Here is a 23,657-nt window from a genome sequence, read left to right as displayed (position 1 = left end):
AATACAGATGTCAACTCTACTGTAGACGTCCAATTTGAATTCTGACAGCCATGTATGTATAATGTATGTTGATATTTTCAACACAGCGAGATAGTTAGAGCGACCCAAGCAAGAACAGATTTTTGTTATAAAAAATTTATTCATAAACTTTTTACGAAATTTCTTCAGTCAACTTCAAACTACTCTCCATTGGATGCGATGCACTTGTCAAATTTGTTTCCCCATTCTCTGAAGCATTTCTGGAACTCTTCATCTTTGATATCGTCCAGTACTTTTTGCGAAGTTTCCCTTTTAGCGTTTTTCTCATTCGCGGGAATAGGAAAAAGTTGCATGTGGCTAGGCATGGGGATTACAGAGGGTCGGGAACGACAGACCATCCCTAAGATGCTAAATAGTGGGTCACTTCTAAGACTGTGTGTGGGGTGGCGTTATCGCGATGAATGAAGCAGTTACGTGCCTGCTAAATTTCCTGGCGTTCTCTCTGCACATCCTCTGGCAGACATCTTAAAACTTCCAAATAAAACTGCTGGTTAACAGTCTGGCCATGGGTACAAATTCCCAATATACAAGTCATCGAACAACAAAAAAGAAAATGATCATTGTCTTCACATTCATCCTTACTTGCTTTGCTTTTTTTTTGGTCATGGGAAGTTGGGAGTCCTCTACTGGCTTGAAGCTTGCTTGGTTTCTGGGTCATACCTATAAGACCTGTTCTCATCACCTGTAATAACTTTGTTCAAAAAGTTTGGGTCACTTTCAGTTTCTGTTTTCAAGTCCTGGCACACATTCATGCATCTCTACTGAAATTTGTTCGATCATGAAATGACGGTCCTCTTTGCCTTTTGCAAGATATTAAATTTTTTCCTCGTTTCCCGATGTTGCAGGGCGTCCTGAATGAGGCTTGTCTTCAACACTCATCTCACCACACCGAAGGCGCCCAAACCAGTTAGAAACATGTGTGCAGCTCATAGCAACCTCCTGGAAAGCCTCTTGAAACATTTGGTGAGTCTTTTTGCTTATTTTTTGAAAGCAGGAAACTATTACTGAATCGAAAGAGGTCGATCGAATTCGAGCTGCTGATATATTGTTTCCTTACGATTCGAACGTTGGCGATCAAATGATACTGTGCGAAGTCGACCTGGCAATATACTCGGGTGATCAAAAACTCAGTATAAATTTGGAAACTTAATAAATCACGGAATAATGTAGATAGAGAGGTACAAATTGACACATATGCTTGGAATGACATGGGGTTTTATTAGAACCACCCCATATTGCTAGATGCCAATTGAGGAGCTACTCGACCGAATAGTAGCGGCTCCGGTCACAGAAAACTATCATAACGACCGGGAGAGCGGTGTGCTGACCACACGCCCCTCCTATCCGCATCCTCAACTGAGGATGATACGGCGGTCGGATGGTCCCGATGGGCCACTTGTGGCCTGAAGACGGAGTGCTATATTTATAGAAGCGTGAAAGATCTCTTGCGCGCGTCGTTTGGTGATGTCATGTGCTCAGCCGCCACTTTCGTCATGCTTGGCCTCCCAGGTCCCAAGACCTCAGTCCGTGCGATTATTGGCATTGGAGTTACCTGAAGTCGCAAGTGTATCGTGATCGAGCGACATCTCTAGGGATGCTGAAAGACAACATCCGACGCCAATGCCTCACCATAACTCCGGACATGCTTTACAGTGCTGTTCACAACATTATTCCTCGACTACAGCTATTATTGAGGAATGATGGTGGACATATTTAGAATTTCCTGTTGAGAACATCATCTTTGCTTTGTCTTACTTTGTTATGCTAATTATTGCTATTCTGATCAGATGAAGCACCATCTGTCGGATATTTTGTGAACTTTTGTATTTTTTTGGTTCTAATAAAACCCCATGCCATTCCAAGCATGTGTGTCAATTTGTACCTCTCTATCTACATTATTCCGTGATTTATTTAGTTTTCAAATTTATACTGACTTTTTGATAACCCGGTATGTATATAATAGGACAGCCAGTCAGTGTATAACACATTATAAAAATTAAACAGATTACAATGTTGTGACTGAAAGTTCACAAATTGCAAGTACTTCTAACAATCGCTTTCCAAATGTGTAAGTGTGTGTAACTGCCTGCTGTACGTCCTCGTCCACCAGGAACCGTTGACTCTTCAAGACCTTTTTCAAGGGACTAAAGGCATCATAATCGCATGGGGAATGATAAGGACTTGAGCTCCGGTAAGATTTATACTTTTAGCATATCAAGTGCAGCTAAAAAAATAAACGTAAGAGTGGGATCGAACTCTTGGCTTTGCGTTTATGCTATGCAAAGCTTACCACTACACAATGAGCAGTTACAGTATCAGGACACCTTGAGTGAATGACAACACATCTTGTAGTAAATTCCGTATTTTACAGCTTTTCTAGTTCATAAAGATGGCCGTTATGTGATTTTATTTCAGTGATATCAAAATCAAACCGAAAATATGCATAGAGTAGCTGAGGCAGTTGGTAAATAGTGATGGTGTCTGTTAAACAAGATTACAATCGAGCCAGGAAATGAATCTACTGAAGAGGTGGGAATTAGCCACCAGATGGCCACAATTCTCATCCGGCGTGGTGCAATTTTTGTTACAAGAAAATCATGACCCAGCCACATTTGGGCTTCAGTGGCCTGGTGAGTTGATGCTAACTTGTTATGGCCAAGATCTGGGTTTGATTCCCACTCTGTGTCACTCTTTTTAACACGGAAAAACAGACCCCCATTACCTATAGTAATGCAATACGAAGGAAGGAAGATTGCAACGTGGTTCGAACGCCACACTGAAAACGACAATCCATCACTACTGGCTGAAGGACAGAAGTTCTAGGCTGGGTCACGACAGAGGCAGCATTCTCAGCAAATTCCAACACCAGTAAGCTTTCTTACACTAGAAATATTAGTTTGTTTAATGAATCAATCATCATGGGGTGGACACAGGTAACTTCTCTCTTATTTTGTTTGAATTTGGTATGATGAAAATTTTGGTGCTGGAGTAGGGTTCGAGCTCCATTCTCTTGTTTCATGGAATTTGACCTGCTCGAGACGATACAATTACATCGTTTCGTGTTTTTTTTCCCAAGAGTCCTAACTCTTTCAAGTTTCAACAAAATATGCGTATTTAGGTTCGAATCTTGATCTGGTACAAAAATTTTCATCGTGTTATTTCAAGCTGTAATATTTGCGCACCTGACTACTGGTTAGAAATGATTTTGATTTTTTGTGCTGTCAACAGTAACGTTACATGCTAATTCCAAAATCCAGTTAGACAGATCTTTTCATCACGTTATTTAAAGTTTAAATGTGCAAGATTAGATTCCACGTCAGCAAAGAACTTTTCATCTCATCACTTCTAATTCAAACCGCACATGAAAAGCTACTGGTGGAAAGAAGTTCGATATTTAACATTTTCGTGGCTAGAAAATAAAGGCTTTAGGTACTAGCTTCGAATCCCGGTAAGGAAAAAGATTCGTATCGTTATTTCAGATTTAAATATCTCGCTACTGGTAAAAAAAAAAAAAAAAAAAAAAAAAAAAACATTTGACTGTGCTCAGTTAACCGATTAGGTGTGTGGGTCTTTCTAGTATGCCCGAACTACAGAATAATACGCAGTTGTTCAGAAGAACGTTTATTACTTTCACACTCGAAAAAACAACGATAAACATAAACAACTGTAAGTCACTATGCCAACAGCGGCAAAGATTATGCTATAATACGTCAGCGCTACAATCGCGCTAAACTCACTTGGCAAAGAATGTCAAAGTGTTGCCACATCAGCCAACCTTCTTTTTTTTTTTTTAAAAAAAGGGTGCTCCTTGCATGTCAGGGAATTAACACTTCACTTGTCTACGTACTCTTGTAACCACTGTTGGAACCCGATCCTTTTCTTCCTGTTCCTCTGTGTGTGTTTCTGGGTTTTCGTCCATGTTTTCTGGCATCACCATGATGGGTTCCTCGTTGGATGAACTTGACACCATGGGTTGAGTGCTGGGAGTGTCTGCGTCGATGTACGCGGGTTTGAGGCGCTCAATGGACACTGTTTCTTGATTGCCGGTCTTCTCGATTCTGAACCGGTGTTCACCTCTCTCTATCGCTCGGTAGGGACCACAGTATGGAGAAACGAGTGGTGGGCGTACTGCATCGTCTCTAAGCCACACATGAGATGTTTGCGTCAAGTCTTTATGCACAAACACCCTTCGTTCCCCATGCCTCACAGGGTTGATGGGCTGGCTGCAGTTCTCGCATTCTGCTGCTAAGTTGTTGTGCAAACTGCGTGTAAATCTCTGAAGTGGCCAATCGAGAGGATTGTGGCGGGATTAATTCCCCTGGGACTCTCAACTCTTCGCCATAAACTAACTGCGTGGGCGAGCACTGTAAATCTTCTTTCACGATTGTTCGTAATCCGAGGAGGACCAGAGGCAGTACTTCGGGCCAGTCAGACGTACTACACCTTGGAGCAGTTTTGAGAGTGCAGTGAAACCGCTCTACCACCCCGTTGCTAGCTGGATGATAACTAGTAGTACGAAAATGGTTTCAGCCGCATAACCGCACAAGTTCCTTAAAAAGCTGGCTCTCGAACTGTCTGCCCAGATCCATGGTAATGTCGTGTGGTACACCGAACCGAGAGAACCAGGAGCATTCAGTGCTTTTGCTACTGCCTCGGCTGAGATGTCTCTTATGATGTAGGCCTCTGGCAATCTAGTGAAACGGACGATGACCGTAAGTAAATACTGGTGGCCTTCAACATGTGGAAGTGGTCCCACAGCGTCGACATGAATGTGCATAAACCTTGCTGACGGTATTGGAAATTGAGCTACTGGTGCAAAAACATGCCTACCGATTTTATTGCGCTGACACGTTAAGCATGCGCGTGCCCAGTCGCGGCAGTCCTTCTGTCGGATTTCAGGGTGAGAAAGATCGTGTAAGGCCTTGAAGATCTCTCGGCGGTATTCTTCTGGTATGAAAGGACTTTGCCTTCCTTTCTTCACATCACACCAAATTCCTTCTGGCGCATTCGGAATCGAAATGCGTAATGCCGTTGACTGGCCCTGTAGGAGACGGCACAGGAAAGGATCATGTTGTTGTACTGTTGCTATATCTGACCATTGTACGGCGTTCAAACTGGCACAGGTGCGTGATAAGCAGTCTGCTACCAGGTTGTTCTTCCCCGCTATGTGACGTATATCCGATTTGAACTGCGTGATGTATTCTGTCTGTCTACATTGCCGTGGTGAAGTGGGGTCTGTGTCACGCTCGTAGATGGCCACTAGCAGTTTATGGTCTGCGAAAATTGTGAAATTTTGCCCCTCTATCGATGAACGGAAGTGCTTGACTGCAAGGTACATGGCTAACAGTTCGCGGTCGATAGCGCTCCACTGTTGCTGCCTTTGGTCCAAGGTTTCTGAAAAAAAGGCGAGTGGCTGCCGTTTACCGCTAAGCTCCTGTTGCAGTACCGCTGCTGCTGCTGTCTGGCTTGCATCGACTATAATCGCCAAGGACGAATGTACTCCTGGGTGAGCCAGCGAGGTCGCGTGTGACAAATGTTCCTTTAATCTATGGAACACTGATTCAGCCTCTGATGTCCATGGTATTACACGGTTTCCTGTAGTATTTTTTCCTATGAGTAGAGCCGTGAGTAGTTCTTGGGTTGTCGCTGAGTGGGGTAAATGGCGGCGGTAGTAGTTGAGCACGCCGAGGAATCGGCGAAGTCCTTTGTATGTTATTGGGAGGGGCATCTGTTGAACTGCCTCCATACATTCAGGCAGAGGTGACAGACCTGCTGCCGAGACCACATATCCGAGAAATTTGACTGCCTGTTTCCCCAATGCACACTTTGCCACGTTAAAAAAATGCCATAGCGTTCAAAACGCTGTAAAAGCAGCTGCAGGTGTTTTTTGTGTTCTTCTGTCGATGAGGAGAAAACTAAAACATCGTCCATGTAGCAAAAAACGAATGGCAGCTCTCGTAGTACTTGATGCATAAACCGCTGCCAAGTTTGGACCGCGTTTCTAATGCCATACGGCATAAAGTTGTATTCAAACAGGCCAAACGGTTTGTTTACCGCAGTGTTTTGAACATCTGCTGGTGCCATTGGAATTTGTAAGTACGCTTTCGCACAGTCTATCACACTGAAGATGGTAGCATTGCCGATATTATAATTGAAATCCATCACATTGGGAACAGGATACCAATCCGGAATTGTTCGAGAATTGAGTGTCCTGTAATCACCACATATCCTTCAAGAATTGTCTTTTTTGCGAACCATGTGGATGGGTGAAGCCCACGCACTGTCTGACCTAGTTACTATACCTATCGCCAAAAGTCGATCAAACTCCGCTTGCGCCGCAAGTAGTTTCTCTGGAGACAGACGTCTTGGACGGAATGCAACTGGTTGGCCGGGCTTCGAGCGGATGTGATGCTGTGTCTTGTGAAAGCACTTCCTGGTGGCGTTCGCCGGGCGAGTGATTGCTGAAAAGCGTTGAAGTATGCTGCGAAAAGATGCGTCCTCCTTTGATGTTGTCATATTACCTACAACAAACGAATTGTTACATTTGAGAAACTTCTTCTTGCATGGCTCACACATGTGCGTCCAACATTGTTGTAAGCACGAATTAGTAGGGACGCTTTCTGGTACGAGGAAGTGTTAGAATGACCGGGTACGTCGCACTGCATTTGCCCCATGCGGAAGTGAGGGGAGACAATGTCTTTTCCTAGCGTATCGGAATCAATCGTCGATTGACAAGGTCTGGCATAAGGTGATATTTGCACGAGAAATCTGCACCATAAATAGGGTCCGGTACATCTGCTATTATGAAAGTCCATACCAGTTTGTAATCAGGTTCGAGATGTAACGCCAATCGTTTCTCACCGTAAATGGGGATTGCAGAGTTGTTGGCACAGTGAGCACGTGATTTGACTTAGTTCTTTGAATGCCACTATTTCTTCTAGGATACACACTAACCTCTGAACCTGTATCAATCAGAAACTTCTCTCCCGATGTAAGGCATTGGATGAATAGTCTGTCCGATTTGCTAACCATAGATATGGTTTTCTTAGCACTGTTTCGTTTTCCTCCTGTCTCCGGGCGCCTAAAAGATTGGTGACGAACATTCGCACCCATTAATGTCCGTCTCCGAAGTTTGGGAACCTGCAGGGTTGGGTACATTGACGAGCAGAATCGCGGAAGCATTTGTGATACCAGCACCAATGTTCTGACTGGCTCTGAGGAATGTTATTGCTGCGTCTTTTCCAGCGTCTACTTTGTAAATGTTGTTGGTGCTTGGCGACTTGGACGTTAAGTTTTGCCACTTGTGCTACCAACTGTTCCATGGCGGCTTCTTGCGATGTGTGCTGGTGATGAGTGGAAGTAATGCCTGAACCGGAATCCATGGTGCCTGACTCTACATTGCTGTATACTCCTGTGCTTCTATTGTGATTGACTGTTGCACAAGCAGAAGATTCTCTTAAATTATTTGCTATGGTGTCTGCCTTCTTTGCTAACGCTACATCTGTTTGTGCGGTGATGATGGCGCGGATATTGGCTGGCAGTTTATGTAGCCACAGTACCCGTAAAGATTGTTCTGGCAGCAAATCTGGGCCCGCCAATGTGCTTAATGACCTGAGGACTTGCGACGGAAGCTTGTGTTCCACATATCGTTCAGTGAAGAATTTTTGAAGACGTAGTTCTGTCGGTAAAGTGTAGCATTGTATTAGAGCCTCTTTTAACGCTGCGTAATTGCGTTGTGACAAGGTATCTTCCACTTCTTCTATCACTTCCAAGTCTAGACGTGAAACCAGAATGTTGAACTTATCAGTGTCACAGGCTACCTTGCGTTGTTGAAATATACATTCCGCCTGTGTGAAACATAGCTGTGGCCTCTTTGTCCAGATAGCAGGGAGTTTGACATTTCCTTGGCCTATAGGCGTACTTTTATGTTCTCCTGTGGAAGAGCTTACGGCAGGCGACGTACTTTGTTCCTCCTCGAAACTGTTTTCTGCTACTATTGTCGGTGTAGTTATTATTCCGACTTGGTGTGTGTGTTGTTGCGTTTTCTTCGCGGGTCTGTCTAGTATGCCCGAACTACAGAATAATACGCAGTTGTTCAGAATAACTTTTATTACTTTAACACTCGAAAAAACAACGATAAACATAAACAAGTCTAAGTCACTATGCTAACAGCGGCAAAGATTATGCTCTAATACGTCAGCGATACGATCGCGCTAAACTCACTTGGCAAAGAATGTCAGAGTGTTGCCACAGGTGTTTGGTTAGAATTACCATCCATCGCAAAACTTTATGCCACTTCATTTCAAGTTCAGACATATGAATGCTTTATTTTATTTTTAAAACTTCATTACTTACGAAATCATATTTAACGTCTTTCATGATTAGCTAACTGGACATACATGCCGAATAGGATTCCCAATCCAGTACAAAAATTTGCATCATGAAATTTCAAGTTCAGATTTGTTAATTGATCCTGGTGAAAACTTTGATATTTCATGTCTTGTTTATCCTTAGTCAGCAATGACGATCGGTAGTATGCTTGAGTCTCAGTTAGACACAAAAGCCTTACTTATTTAACAGTGGCTTTAGGTGCTGGGTTTCAATCCAGAAGAAAACAGTCCATTATCTCATTTAGAGTCAAACGTGCATAATTAGTTGCTTGTGAATAGCTTAAATATTTAATCTCACTTTCTCATAGTTAACAAAGACGATAGGTGACTTTAGAACAGCAAATTGATCTACATGCTATCATTAAAGTGGAATTAATAGTAATACATTGTTGATGTTGATGTTAATCACAGTTTTTTTCTAACTGATTAGTTCAATAGACTATTTGTGTAAGACTATTTGCAAAGCAAGGGCAATAGTACTTAGAATTATCATAGGAATTTGGCAGCCTGTACATTGTAGCAAAATTTCTTATTAACAGAAAAATTGGTTTTGGCCAAGCACTACTGTATTATTTATGTCATTCAAGTGTTAGTTGCACTGGTTACAGATGAGCATAGCGAATTTTTTTGAAATTGTCACTTATTGTAATAAATTGAGGACTGTCTCATCTCTGATAATGTGTTTTCTGATATTTGAAGTATCATAGTATAAATTTACATCTGGACTGATGCTCTCGGGAGGTCGCCTATGGTAATCATTCTGTATGGTCAAAACACGATACTGAAAAGTGATTAGGCGACATGCAAGAAAGTTACGTTACGTGGGGAGCATGCATATCAGGTAGAACGCAATTCAGTTCATTTGAGTACTTCTGAGTGTGACAGAAACAGTTCCAATGATGGCATTGCCTCTTTTTAAGTCGGTATGGAATCGGTGTTACTTTATCTTTTTCTTCTTTCTTCGTCGTCTTCGTTCCTGTTACCCAAAATTTCAGTGTCAGTCAGGTCACTTTAGACTTTCTACATAATCGTCAAAATGTACAAAATCATCTACTGTCACATTATCTCATAAATCAGGAAGAAGGTCTCAAGTATTGAGGAAACCAGAGTCAGTTTCTCTGTTCTCTTATACTTGCCGTTCATTCTGTTGTTCCTTGATGAATCGTTACTTCTTGAATAGTTCGAAGTCATTGTCGGGGAAACACTCTCCCATGCTTTATCAGCAATGGACATTGCTGCTAATACTATTACGCTGGGCATCTGATCATCTTCAATGTTATCCAAAAGGAACATCACAAATTCTAAGTGGTATTCAGTTTTAAAAATCTGAATTATTCCGTTGTCAAGCGGTTTTAATTCGAAGATGTGTTTTGTGGGACAAAAATTATTTTTCGCACTGTCCAGAAACGTGCAGTTATTTTTTCATTTCTCAGATTTAACTGTCAGTATAATAAATCTCTTGTCAGTATAATAAATCTCTTCTCATCAATAACTTTTTGTTGGAGCGGTAAGACATCCTTGAACTAGGCTTGCCATTCGTCTCGATACATCGCACCATCACCGTTCTGGACCTTCTTGTCCCGACATCCCGACAAAAAACAATTTTGTCTCGATTATCAAAATACCGTTACAAGCTTGGCTCAAGTACTGAAGTAACGCCATCTGTTAGCGAAATATGAAAATTCAGCCTCAGTTTTTTTAACGTCAACAAATTTATGTTGACAAGGTCGTCTAACAGATGTCGTTGCATGTTGTGAACTCTGTACTGACGATGCGAGCACCTTCTAGATCTAGCGACATCATTCGGAAAGTAACAAATTCTCCAGTAGTGTAGGGCTGGAACTATTTAAGCAGCGCCACGCAAAAAATTGGGCAGTTCCCATTTAAATAGCGATCCGATAAGACGAGTCTTCTAAACGTAATGTGAACAATGAGTGCAAGATGTGCTTCGATGACAAAAGTGTTATTGTCTATTGTTTGCTGTCTAATAAACTTATCATACTTTATGAAAATGCCAATGGATGGAAAACGGAAGTGTGCCTTTTTAGATTATTACCTAAAAGAATGGTCACTGATCGAGAAAGGACGTACAGATCAGAAGCAAAGTATGGGATTTGTAGCTGTTTCATCTCAGTAACTTACGGAAGTAAGACAGATGTGAGACAGCACATGTCTACAAAGAATCATACAAATAGATTCGTGGTAGCATCGTCCGCCAAAGCCTATTTCTATATTCATGATTAAAGAAGATCCCCAGGAAGAATTGCTCGTTGGCGCTGTGGAACTAACAACAACTTATAAGGTTGTCAAGCATCATCAGTCCTTCCTTTCTCTTGACTGTACCGTAAAACTGAATGCCACAGTGTATCCTGACTCTGAGGTCGCCGCAGAGCAGTCTACAGCCCGACCAACGCTACAGCGAATGTTAAAAGTATTCTCGCACCACACTCCATGTCTGAATGCATAAAACAATTGCAAGAAGTTTCATTTTACGCCACAAGCAACTATGCATCGAACAACAAGGCTGAGAAGATGTTTTCTTTAGTTGTTCAGTACTTTACTGAAAGTGATGGAATCCAACAGAAGCTGTTGAAGTTTAACACGCTGAATAACGAATGTTCGGAGAAAAATGGAAAGTTGTGTCTAAACACTTTAAGACAACTGCAAATTCCATTAGATAAATTAATTGCTTTTTGCGGAGACAGTACCAATACCAACTTTGGATGGTTTCATCGATGTGCCAATGGATTGTGTTTCATCTAATTAAAGAAGAACTAGGAAAAAATGTCGATGGTATTGGATGTCCTGCCCATATTCTCCACAACAGTATATCAACAGCTGCTGGAGTCTTAACTATCGACACTAAAGAAACAATCGTCACGAAAATATTTAATTACTTTTCAATGTACATGGTAACGACAGAGAAGCTGAAAGAGTTCTGTGTATACTTTGATGTCAATCATCAGATTCTTCTGTCTCACTCAAAAACAAAATGGCTGTCATTAATGTCCACAGTTGAATTCTTAAGCTTTGGATTCCATTAAAACAATTATTTGACGCTGAAGACATATCACCAAAAAAAAAAAAAATCAGATTTTTTCAATAGTCTGATCAGTGAAATTTGCTTCGTGTTTCTGCAGTCAAACTTGGCTCTGTTTGAAAAAATACAAAAAGTATGAAGAATAATAAAGTCTCAATAATTGAAATAATAAAAATATTAATCGACACTAAAAGATGTATGACTGTAAGTAAGACTGCCAGTTTTATTGGCATACAAACCAAGACGAATTTCAACAAATAAAAGATTAAGAACCCTAAACAAGAAATAATTAACTTGTTTTCGAAACCTGAGGAACAGACAATTGCTTTCTGTGTGATAAAATTTGAGAAATGGTCTATTTCTTTTAATATATATCAAGTATTTGAGTGCATGTTGCTATCTCAAACACCAGATTGTGTGATGATTGAAAACGCTATTACTTACCTGACTAAAATGGTGTGAAGATTTCAGATGACAATTGTTTTCAGGAATGTATGTATATGAAGAGCTTTTTAAAAACTAAGCATGACTTGGGAGAACACGCTGTGGAAGAAAGGTGGATTTACTTTCTTAAGGACACCGAAAATCCTGGATCCAAAAGCCAGCAGCTAAAATTATATGAATATTTGTTTTCTATTTCTGCACACAACGCCACTGTAAAAAGAGTATTTTCGCTGATGTTGGACCAGTGGACTGACGAAAGAAATCGACTGCTGCCAGTGACTGTGGTGTCAAACTTACAGTGCCAGTTCAACTAGAAACTGACTTCCATGGGGTTTTATAAATACGCAAAAGGGAAAAAAGATTTACTGATGAAGGTGAAATCTTCCAAACAATACGGTGTACCAACTAATTCTGCCACGATAAGTTCCATGTTATTGTGTTCTAAGTAAAAAGTATTAAAATGTACAGTGCCAGTGAAGTATTAAATAAATTGTTCACTTCATTTCTATACCCTCATCTCAGAGCGTCTCAAAGAGGTCCCTGTTGGGAACATTCATATTTTACTCTTTGATGTGTTATATGTATGGTAGTTTATGTTTTCTACTTGATCTTTGTTATGTTCATCGTTGAATAAATGGTCTCTAAAAATGTGTGTTCCTGGCAATATGGTGTATTGCGTATTTGATTAAAAGGCCAACTTTATAATCTCACAGAGGACTAATTAGAGTCAATATCTAATAGGTTATGGGCCTAGGAGAGATTAGTGAACTTTCCATACCAAAGAAATAAACTGATAAATGAAGTTTACATAATTTTCGCGTGTGTTCAACGTGTTGCTATCGTGTTTTTTTTTTTTTTTTTTTTTTTTTTTTTTTTTTTTTTCAGAGAAACTTTCAAGATTTATTAGTTTAACTATCTGAACGTATTCAAGATGGCTTTGGGTGGACAATTACTGTTTAGTTTTGAAAAGTTGACCGGTATGACAAACTACAACGACTGGAAATTCACGATGGAAATGTACCTGAAACATGAGGGACTATGGGACACAATTGCTGGCACTGACGAAAATGAGAAGAATTCACAGAAAGCATTATCAAAATTATGTTTATCTGTTTATTCATCTGTGTATCCAAAACTTCGTGGAGCAACGACTGCTAAAGAAGCATGGCAAAATTTAAAATCTGCATTTGAAGATAAGAGTTTATCTAGTTATATTGGGCTGTTACAATGCTTAATGAATGTACGATTGGCTTCTGAGAAAAATATGGAGGCGTATTTGTCGAAAATTATGTCACTTGCTCAACAAATTCGAAGCATTGGTAATAAAATGGGCGATGATTTCGTAGCTGCAATTATGCTAAGTGGACTCCCGGCAGATGTCCAACCCTTGATTGTGGCAATTGAGAATTGTGATGTCAAGATTACTAGTGATTTAGTAAGTCAGCGATTAATTCAAGAATCGACAAAACGTCAGTTTGCATCCACAAATGAGACCACAGATTCGGCGCTGGTAGCTAAAGTGCGCGTCATTTATGTTGGCGGCCGAGTTTAGGTTCGTTCTGCGCATCTGACGTCAAAAAATACAGTCAGCCAATGAACAGAGAACGACGTTGCCAGATCTCGACTGCAGAGCAGAGCATGGACGAGTGTCTTCAGTTTTAGAAACGTTCAGTCATAAATAAAGTAATAGAACAAAAGCAATGTCTTGATAGCAGACTTTGTTTTTTGAAAGTTTGGAAAAACCATTTTTACACCAATTGCTTCATTTTCTATTAATTAATTAAACCAAACAAGCAATAAGACTCTTAATTCAGGCGATAGCAAGGAAAGATGTTTGTATCAATTTCACGAACCGCTTTTTCGCAAAAAGAACAGCAGTAATTGTTTATTTCCTATTGTACTTCGACGAAGTGCGAATTATTCATAGAATTTTGCGTGACCTTTTACAGTCCTTATGGAGAGACATTGTAGGATGAGCTGCGCTAGCGTAATGGTTAATGCGTTAGGTTAGTAAGCGATAGGTACAGAGTTCAAAACTTGTTCGATGCTAAATACTTTCTTTATTTAAAAACAATATCGAAGTGTCTTACTTCAAGAATTTTATTCGTTTGAATGCAATTTTTTAAAATTTCTAGTGCTTTGTTTCTTCATTAACCCTTTCGCCGCTGCAGTCACGTGCTCCCCGCATTCCGCGCTGTGCGCGATTTTGTCATCACTGCTCGCCTGTGCAGGCACATGGTGTTCCCACTGCTTTGACACACTTATCATTCGATTTCACAAAAACTATTTGGCCCAAAAATTAGATTTTTACACATCTTCTTGACCTATACCTTCCCCCCATAAGGTAAAAAGTCCATAGCGTATACTTTCCATATGGTCGATTGTAGTTGCTACAATGTTGAGAATGAAATGTGGACAATGTACCTAAATTTCATATAAAATTTACTGTATAACAATATCTCATTTAATTTAAGTACCACATAGGTGTCGTATGTAATATTGAGAAATATTCCGTCTTTCGCGACTGTAATAAAAGTTTTATTTATACCAGGCGCGTTTGGCTTTATTTTAAAGCACTTCAATCAGTCAAAGGAAGTGGGGGGGGGGGGGGGAAGGTATCAGTCAAGAAGATGTGTAAAAATCTAATTTTTGGGCCAATTAGTTTTTGTGGAATCGAATGATAAGTGTGTCAAAGCAGTCGGAAACACCATGTGTCAGCACAGGCGAGCAGTGCAGTGACAAAATCGCGCACAGCGCAGAATGCGGGGAGCACGTCTCTGTAGCAGCGAAAGGGTTAATGCGGCCGTGGTGGCTTTACTTCATAAACTGCGCGCTCCCCCCTAAACGTAAGCTTGCGAACTATACTATACTATGGCGCTGCTTCTCTTGGCGCGTGCGTCGTGTGCAACTGGCAACACAGCAATCTCCCGCGTCTGGGCGGGCATGCGCGAGCCGCCAAGATAAAAGAATTCAACTAGAATTCAACTATAGTAAGCAAGACAGTAAATACAAAAAGACGAATATCCAACGTGATGTGCGAAATATCAAGCCTTTTAAGCGTTATAAATGTCAGAAAGCTGGTCACAAGGCGAATGAGTGTAGAACAAAGAAGAAAGCAAATAAATTTTCAAATTCTGTGAATGCAGTGAGTACTGAAAACGAAACTGTGATAATAGAGGTGCCATTGCACTGATTCACAATGGTGTGCATCACACTCGAACAAAACACATTGACATGAAGCACCACTATATTCGTGATTTAATGAAAACAGGAAAATTCAGTGTGTTTTTTTGACAAAAGTACTGCCTAAAGGTAAACATCACTGGTGCTGTCAAGCTGTGGGACTTCCAGAGTTCACGAATTGACATCTCAAGAACTTGTGGGGGTGTTGGGAACATTCATATTTTACTCTTTGATGTGTTATATGTATGATAGTTTATGTCTTCTCCTTGATCTTTGTTATGTGCATCGTTGAATAAATGTTCTCTAAAAATATGTGTTCCTGGCGATAGGATGTATTGCGTATTTGATTGAAAGGTCACCTTTATAATCCCACAGAGGACTAATTAGAGTCAATATCTAATAGTCCCAGATAGATATGGCAACCCTACCTTGAACCATCTCGCGACGTTTGGTTTTGTTATCAGAACAGGCTTTAGTTTCTGAGATCCATACATGTTAACTGCAAGAAATTGTGTTGTTTATTCTTTGCTATATCGCTCCCCTCTCCCCCTCCCACAGCTCATGTCATTTTTCATCTTCAAACGTCAATGTTTTGTTAGAAAGGTACTTGAGAAATGAAGTTTCATTTTGTCAATATTGGACACTTGAATCGCAATTTGACAACTAGCTTCCTAGTTCACTTTTCCATACTGAACGAGCTATGTTATCAATGCTGCACTTTCACCACAAATTTGACAAAACTATGTTATGGCCCTTTTTGAAGTTAGCGAGCCATCCCTGGCTGGAGATGAGTTCATCAACGTCCAGAATAACAGCAAATGGCTTTTCTGTAGACATATAAAATACAACAGGTAAGTTTTGTCTTCTATGATTACCAAGCGATTTTTATAATCATTCTCCAGGACGTGTGGGAACTCACTATTCCGAATCCTTCTACTTCCACTGTATTATATATTTCGAACAATTCGATCTTTCTGCTTCAGGATTGTTGACTGCATGGTACTTGTCGCTTCCCAGCATTTGCCTCTCAGTGCTTTATTGGGCGATTGAGCATTTTAACTCACGATACCAGCATTTTTTTTACTTTACCCCTGAGCAAATGTGCTTAATGAGTTATACACTGGGACAGAGTTGAGGTCGAGCTGGTCCCACACATGTTCTATCGAGGATAAATCTGGGGATCTTGTGGCCGTGGGACTACCTCAACATCACGCAGACAGTTAATAGATTCACATGTGTGTGGACAAGCACTATTCCGTTGAAAAAAGGCACCACCATTCTCTTACACGAGAGGTGGTACATAAGGATGCAGGATGTCAGTGAGATACTATTGTGCCACATAATTCTCTCAGTCACTACCAGCTGTGACCTAAAATTATACCTGATGGCTCCCCACATCATGATGCCAGGAGTAACATCAGCAGCAATGATGGATGTATATGGCAGTGCACAATGATGATACACTGCTGAACACAAGGTGACGTCCTTCATCAGCTGTACATATTTCCTAGTCTCAAAACCTCTACAAAACAGTCGTTCGTATGGCGGTGTTAATAGTAGCCTATGCACAAGATTGTAATCCCTGGTCTGGCTAGTGCTAGTCTCCTACCAATGATGTGGGATGACACAGAATGTTGCAAGGAGTACATTACTTGTTATCGGATGGCAGGTGCACGTGTAAAGAGGTTACACTGTGCTAGCTAAATTTGAATGCACCACAAATCTCGATATTATACGATTCGACCAGCTGGCCCAAACAAAACACACAATTAGGGCTCTTTCAGACTTTTCCATGTGCTGATAATGTTCTCTCCTGTGAGTTTGTGGTGTCTTCATGTGCCTCAGAGTGTTCACTGAGCACCTGACAGTAGTCATGCCCCATATATAACTACCAGGCCTTGTAGCAACGCTAAACAAAAACAACATTAACCGCTCTAACCATTTACATACCTGCTGACGATGTATAACAGTACAAAGTTATACTGACACCCAACCAAATTCTATGGGTGCTTCATCTTTTTAATCAGATAGTATGTGATGGTAATATACACTGCTGGCCACCGTAAATGCAACACCAAGAAAGACAAGAGATAGCACAACAAAATTTATTTTGTAGATAACATGTTGACCAAGTATCAAATGATTACGTTTACAGACGTCTGGGACATGTGGTTCCTGCCAGAATCAGTAGCCAGAATAGCCGCCATTGTTGGAGATCACCGCTGCCACACGTCTCGGCATTGAGTCAAAGAGATGTTGGGTGTGTTCCTTGGGTACAGCAGCCCAAGCAGCTTCCACACGTTGCCAAAGATCATCTGGTGTGGCAGCTGGGGATGTAATCTGGGTCACTCGTTGAGCAACCATGGACCACATGTTTTCTAGCGGCGAAAGATCCAGAGAGCGAGCCGGCCAGGGAAGCAATTCAATCTGGTTATTGACGAAGAACCTTCGGACAATGCGTGCCACGTGTGGTCGCGCATTATCCTGTTGAAATATGGCTGTGGCCGGGCCCTGAAGGTACGGAAGGACAACTGGCTCCAGCACCTCGGATATGTAGCGCCGGCTATTTAAAGTACCGGCAATGCGTACTAGAGGCGTGCGAGAGTAATATCCAATATCGCCCCATACCATAATACCCAGTGCAACACCAGTGTGGCGGTGCATAATGCAGCTGTCCAGCATCCTCTCTCCACGGTGTCTCCACACTCGAATCCGACCATCGTGGTGCTGCAGACAGAAGCGTGCCTCGTCAGTAAAGACAACGTCATTCCATTCTGCCGTCCACATCCGTCGGTCATCACACCATTGGCGACGGAGACGTCTGTGGTTCTGCGTCAATGGTAGCCGAAGCAATGGACGTCTTGCGGACAGACCACTCTGCTGTAAACGGCGTCGAATGGTACGCGCCGACACTGGATGATGCGTTACAGACGCAATGTGCTGTGCTATGGTTCGGGATGTCACTGAGCGTTCCGTCACTGCCATGCGCACAATTTGCCTATCAGCACGTGCAGTGGTGCACCGAGGTGAATGCGATCGACCACGTCGGTCCGTCGTACCCTCCTGCATCCAACGGTCACATATCCGCATTACAGTTGTTTGGTTTCGTCCAACACGACTAGCGATTTCTCTGTATGATAATCCACAATCTTGGTAAGTCACTATCCTTCCTCTGTCGAACTCGGATACTTGATCAAAAGATGTTCGCTGTTGTCTACGAGGCATAACTGATCGTCTTGTGAAACAACCACAAGGTAAACACACGTGCCGAACGTACACTCGTCGAAATCGCCAAGCCTTAAATGGCGCTATGAGGTGGCGCCACAGGCACGCGTGATGTGCGTCTGCGCTGAAATTCTAATCAGTTGCATATCTCATCGCTGCAAACTCATGGCGTAAATTTCACTTTATTCAGATGCTTCCTTCAGGGTGTTGCATTTATGGTGGCCAGCAGTGTATATATTATATTGTTTTATACACATGAATTAAAACTAAATTAAAAGTTATATAAAATCAAGAAGAAATAATATTTCTTACAGCATTTATGTTAATTGCTATATGGCACAGTTTAGTATATTGAAATAATTAACTGAAATGAGCTTCTTTAGTACTCAATAATTCCATTTTAACTACTATTTCATGGACAAGCATGGAAACCATGTTTAGCTGTGGTAAAGTTGGCAATACAAATTATATGAAACAAAATTTATTTCTGTATGTTCTCATTGCAATACAACAGCGCATGACTGACATAAATTCGTTTTCAGAACAAAAAATACCGAACTGAAAATTTTAAGCATTTAAAATTTCAGTTTGGGAAAATTTAACTTTTTTGAATATCTTCAAGTAGTAAATACTTTTAAGACTCATAGCAGACTGAATAAAATATTATAAATATGAGATCTGTTCATCAAATATTTTTTAATGTTTGAATACAAAACAAAACAAAATACATCAGTTTTAGGAAAGTTTACAAAATCAAAACAAAAACGAAATATAAAAAACAATAATTTTGTTTTTTATCAGTATACTACAAACAGACTGACCATAGGGCAATGTCATGCCACCGTCCAACTGAACATTCCACTATCATCACGCTATAACACTCAGGAAAACATCAATAAGCCATATTACACTTACAAGATGTAACCATGACGTTTCCTCATAACATCTCCATCATTTGAAATTAACTGATATTGATACTTGTGATGACAATGTTCAGGAAATGGGAGAAATTTAATCTTTTGTTTTTTAAGTGAAGGAAGTTAATGAGAGCCATGGGAGATGTGTACAAGGACTCAAAAAACTGAAGATATCCTTTATTATTAATATCCAGGGTCTTCTATCATCAAGCATTAAGAACATTTATTTCAGAAAATGATTTAAAAATCTAAATTCAGAATTTGAATTATTGAGTTCTGAAAACACTTTTCTTGTTACTTTATATATGTATGAAACAAAACCTCTTCATTAGTATTTTAATCAATTGTTTATCGATGTCTTGTACAATTAATGTTATATTTACTAAATTATTTGTGTTGGTAAATTGAAGCTGTTGCTATGAACCCTTTGTATGATTATTCTGTGTTGTTTTATTCCACATTGTGCAATAGGTAATATTAAATTTGTGTTGTGTGGAAATTAACCTTAAATTTCTAGTTTCAAATTATAATCACTTTTTACTGAATGAATAAAAAACATCCATATCAATTAATTGTGAAAGTCAACTGTAAATATTCAAACAAGCTGTCTATATATTTTGGAATCTGAGTTTTTATCATATAACGTGGTAGCTGCATGGTGCAGCAGCGTAGATTTCAAATGGTTCAAATGGCTCTGAGCACTATGCAACTTAACTTCTGAGGTCATCAGTCGCCTAGAACTTAGAACTAATTAAACGTAACTAACCTAAGGACATCACACACATCCATGCCCGAGGCAGGATTCGAACCTGCGACCATAGCGGCCGCTCGGCTCCAGACTATAGCGCCTAGAACCGCATGACCACTCCGGCCGGCGCAGCAGCATGGAAGACCATACAAAAATACATAAATAAAGTTTGAAATCACTTTGTCAAGCATTGTCACACTAAAGGTAAATACTGTCTCATTCGACCTCCTTCCTCTCAAAGTTGTCAAGTAATTCTTTAGTGCCCTTATTTATTTTCTAAAAAAAAATAGAATTTCAAGGTTTTTGAAGCAGATAGAGAATGATCATTTGATGCTAATTCTTTTCTAATGGTTCCTAGGAGTTCAATTGCAACATGGTGTGCATATTCTTGAGCATCATTATCATCAAAGAGTAAGTTGTGAACAATGGTGAATGAACGATGACTACAATTCAACTGTTCATTATCATTCACTTCAACCTGAAAAAAGAAATGTTTAGATGTGATGGAAGGGAAGAGAATATGAGAAAATGAGCATCAAAGCTTATTCTTATAATTATTTCTGTGTTCGAATGATTGTTTACATGGGTTTCGTTTGGTACATTGCTAGAATTTTCTGAGCACTCCTTTAGTGATAAAGCAAACAACGTTGCCAGGAAAAGAAAAAAGGAGAGTGTCTGTATTTTTACTCTAGCAACAAATGTATTGGAATTAGTGCAATTATGATTGCACTGAAGCTCCGTCCTTTCTTAGCCATGTTCCAAAACATTAGATGTACAGCAGTAAACCATTTTAGGTATCTGCTTACTACAATTAAGGAAAAACTACAAAACAGGACACTAACACCCACAACTATTATCAACAGAAGAAAGACTAGCACATAATATTTAGTTCTTAACTGGAGACAATTATGTTGGTCTTAAGTGTTTGTTTCACATTTCATCTCTTTTCGAGCTGGTGCTCTCTTCCCTCAGTCCTCCCTTGCAGAAGGCAGTTAATGACTTTATCTTCTTTCTCACCTCCCCTGTTGGACTTTGAGTGCTAACAACTTTTGTTCTACATTTTGTGCTGTGGATCTCTCTGATCCCACAAACGTATTTGACATGTATGTTTTGCTGTTGACAATATTACTTTATATTCTACCTCACAAAACTCTCATTTAATAAAAATGGTACTTCAAGCACCAAGAGCAATGGACTACTACAATTCTACATTAAGGTGCACCTACTTTTTAAATTCTTCGTACAATATCTATAAAATCTTAGTTTAGCCAATGTAAACTCCGTTCAGATGTAAAACTTCTGTGATGATGTGGTAGTTTCATCAGTAATTGTGAGCATTCTATCAGTCGGATTATTTAAGCAGACATCTTGTAGAATTTCCACATTAATGTCAGTAACCTAGGACTTTATTTTCTTGTGGGCAACTTGATAATGGATTTTTGCCATATCCAAAATAGCAGACGCCATACACATATAAATATATACGGCTTGATAGCCATTAAGCGCTCTCCTGAGCCCTTGCAGGAATCTAGCCTGATGCAGTGAGCATTGAGTAAGGTGACCAGAGGGTGCTATGTCAGTAGTGTGTGACAAGATGGGATATAGATAGACAAAGCCCACTTCCATGTGACAGGATATGTCTATACACAGAATTGTCGAATATGGGCAACGGAAAGTCCACATGCAAATCAACCAGTAGCACTTCATCCTGAAAAGGTCACTGTGTGGTGCGGGTTTACAGAATCATCTCATAGGGCCATATTTTTTCGAAGAGTCAGGTGCTTCTGGTCCTGTTACCTGTACCGTCACTGGTAAGCACTATGAGTGTCTTTTGCACAACCATGTCATTCCAGCTTTTCAACATCGTGGATGTGTGGATGGAATTATTTTTATGCAAGATGGCGCAACTTCACACATTGAAAATCCAGTTAAGCAGTTTCTGAAGTGCAATTTCGGAAATATTAAAATTATCAGCCATCATATCCATACAGCCCGGCTGTCCCAAACACCTGATCTTAATCAGTGTGACTTCTGACTGGGGCTAAATGAAGGATGTTGTGTTCAGTGTTCCGACTGGAAGCTTACCTGCATTGAAGGCATGCACTGTGCAACACATTCTGAATGTGACCTGGAAACACTTTGATCACTGGTGGAACATGCTGTTTCTCGATTTCAACTTGTTGCAGAAAATGATGGACAGCATATTGAACATGTTTTGCGACAGTCACGCGGAAATTAATAATGAGATTGGATTCTGATTGATGCTTTTTATATGGTTTTTGGCCTCAGGACAATTAAAAACAGATGTGATTGATGCTCTTTAAGCGGTTTTTGGTCTCAAGACAACTAAAAACCGATTTTCCCCATCTGATGTGATATGACCTTGCCATGGTGAATGGGCTAACGTAACTAACAGTATCACACCTGTACACCCATGTACACTGAGTAGTATAGTTTGTTTAGCATCAAATGTACACCTTAGGCATTGTTGCATGATTCTTTTGTCATTTTTAGTCGATCACTATCAAATTATGATGCTTACAGCGCCATGTATTGCTACATTTTGTAACTATTTATTTTTCTTCTGCTATATGTTTTCTCCCTTCTCCAATAATGTTCCGTTCCAATTTGACATCAGTCTGATTAGTGGTGTTATTTATACAGTAGTTTGATAGTTTAATTATTATCACCCTGTATATATTCTAGCCAAGAAATGCAGCTTTGCTGAGGTATTTATTTAAAGCCATGTCCACACCCATACCACATAGCACCTGGCCTTGTGCTTAATGTTTATTGTATTATATATCCTGAACTGTGTGTCATACTGCTATGCTATAATTTTGTTGATGGAATCTGTAGCAACGAAGTAATACATTTACACGTCATGTACAATACAACAGTTTTTCATGCATCTTACTGTTTATGATGTGACATATACTGAAGTACATGACCGACAATCATCCAGAATTGAAAGTACATTCAGTTTCATATGTGGATATTCTCTGACTGACAAAACAATAGAACAATAATGAAGATCTATTATGATTTATTGTGTACAGAATTAGTAGCAAAGAAGTAATAAATTTAAATGTCATGCATGATGCAGCAGTGTTTTACACATCTCTTGGTTTATGGTATCACGCCTCCAGAACTATGTATTGTACAATGATATACACTACTGCCCACTAAAATTGCAACACCAAGAAGAAATGCAGATGATAAACGGGTATTCATTGGACAAATGTATTATAGTAGAACTACCATGTGATTACATTTTCATGCAATTTGGGTGTATAGATACTGAGAAATCAGTACCCAGAACAACCACCTCTGGCCATTATATCGGCCTTGATACGCCTGGGTATTGAGTCCAACAGAGCTTGGATGGCGTGTACAGGTACAGCTGCCCATGCAGCTTCAACACGATACCACAGTTCATCAAGAGTAGTGACTGGCGTATTGTGATGAGGCAGTTGCTCGGCCACCATTGACCATACGTTTTCAGTTGGTGAGAGATCTGGAGAATGTGCTGGCCAGCGCAGCAGTCGAACATTTTCTGTATCCAGAAAGGCCTGTACAGGACCTGCAACATGCGGTCGTGCATTATCCTGCTGAAATGTTGGGTTTTGCAGGGATTGAATGAAGGGTAGACCCACGGGTTGTAACACATC

The 23,657-nt window shown here is 40.3% G+C and overlaps 1 protein-coding gene across 2 annotated transcripts in view; it reads right to left on the bottom strand.

Moving 5' to 3' along the window:
- LOC126235834 (CBY1-interacting BAR domain-containing protein 1) overlaps positions 1-23,657 on the bottom strand; it is a 211,854-nt gene that overhangs the window by 183,431 nt on the left and 4,766 nt on the right. Inside the window, exon 1 of one of the 2 annotated variants that reach the window (XM_049944690.1) lies at positions 20,005-20,104. The exons of the other annotated variant lie outside the window; for it this stretch is intronic. Within the exon in view, the coding sequence (XP_049800647.1) occupies positions 20,005-20,057 (53 nt within the window). The 5' untranslated portion in view covers positions 20,058-20,104. Of the gene's footprint in view, positions 1-20,004; positions 20,105-23,657 lie in introns of those variants that run through there. 2 annotated transcript variants of the gene reach the window in all.

The sequence above is a fragment of the Schistocerca nitens genome, chromosome 2, assembly GCF_023898315.1.
Source record: "Schistocerca nitens isolate TAMUIC-IGC-003100 chromosome 2, iqSchNite1.1, whole genome shotgun sequence".
In the NCBI taxonomy this organism is placed as follows: Eukaryota; Metazoa; Arthropoda; class Insecta; order Orthoptera; family Acrididae; genus Schistocerca; species Schistocerca nitens.
This window is presented reverse-complemented; position numbering and strand designations above follow the sequence as displayed.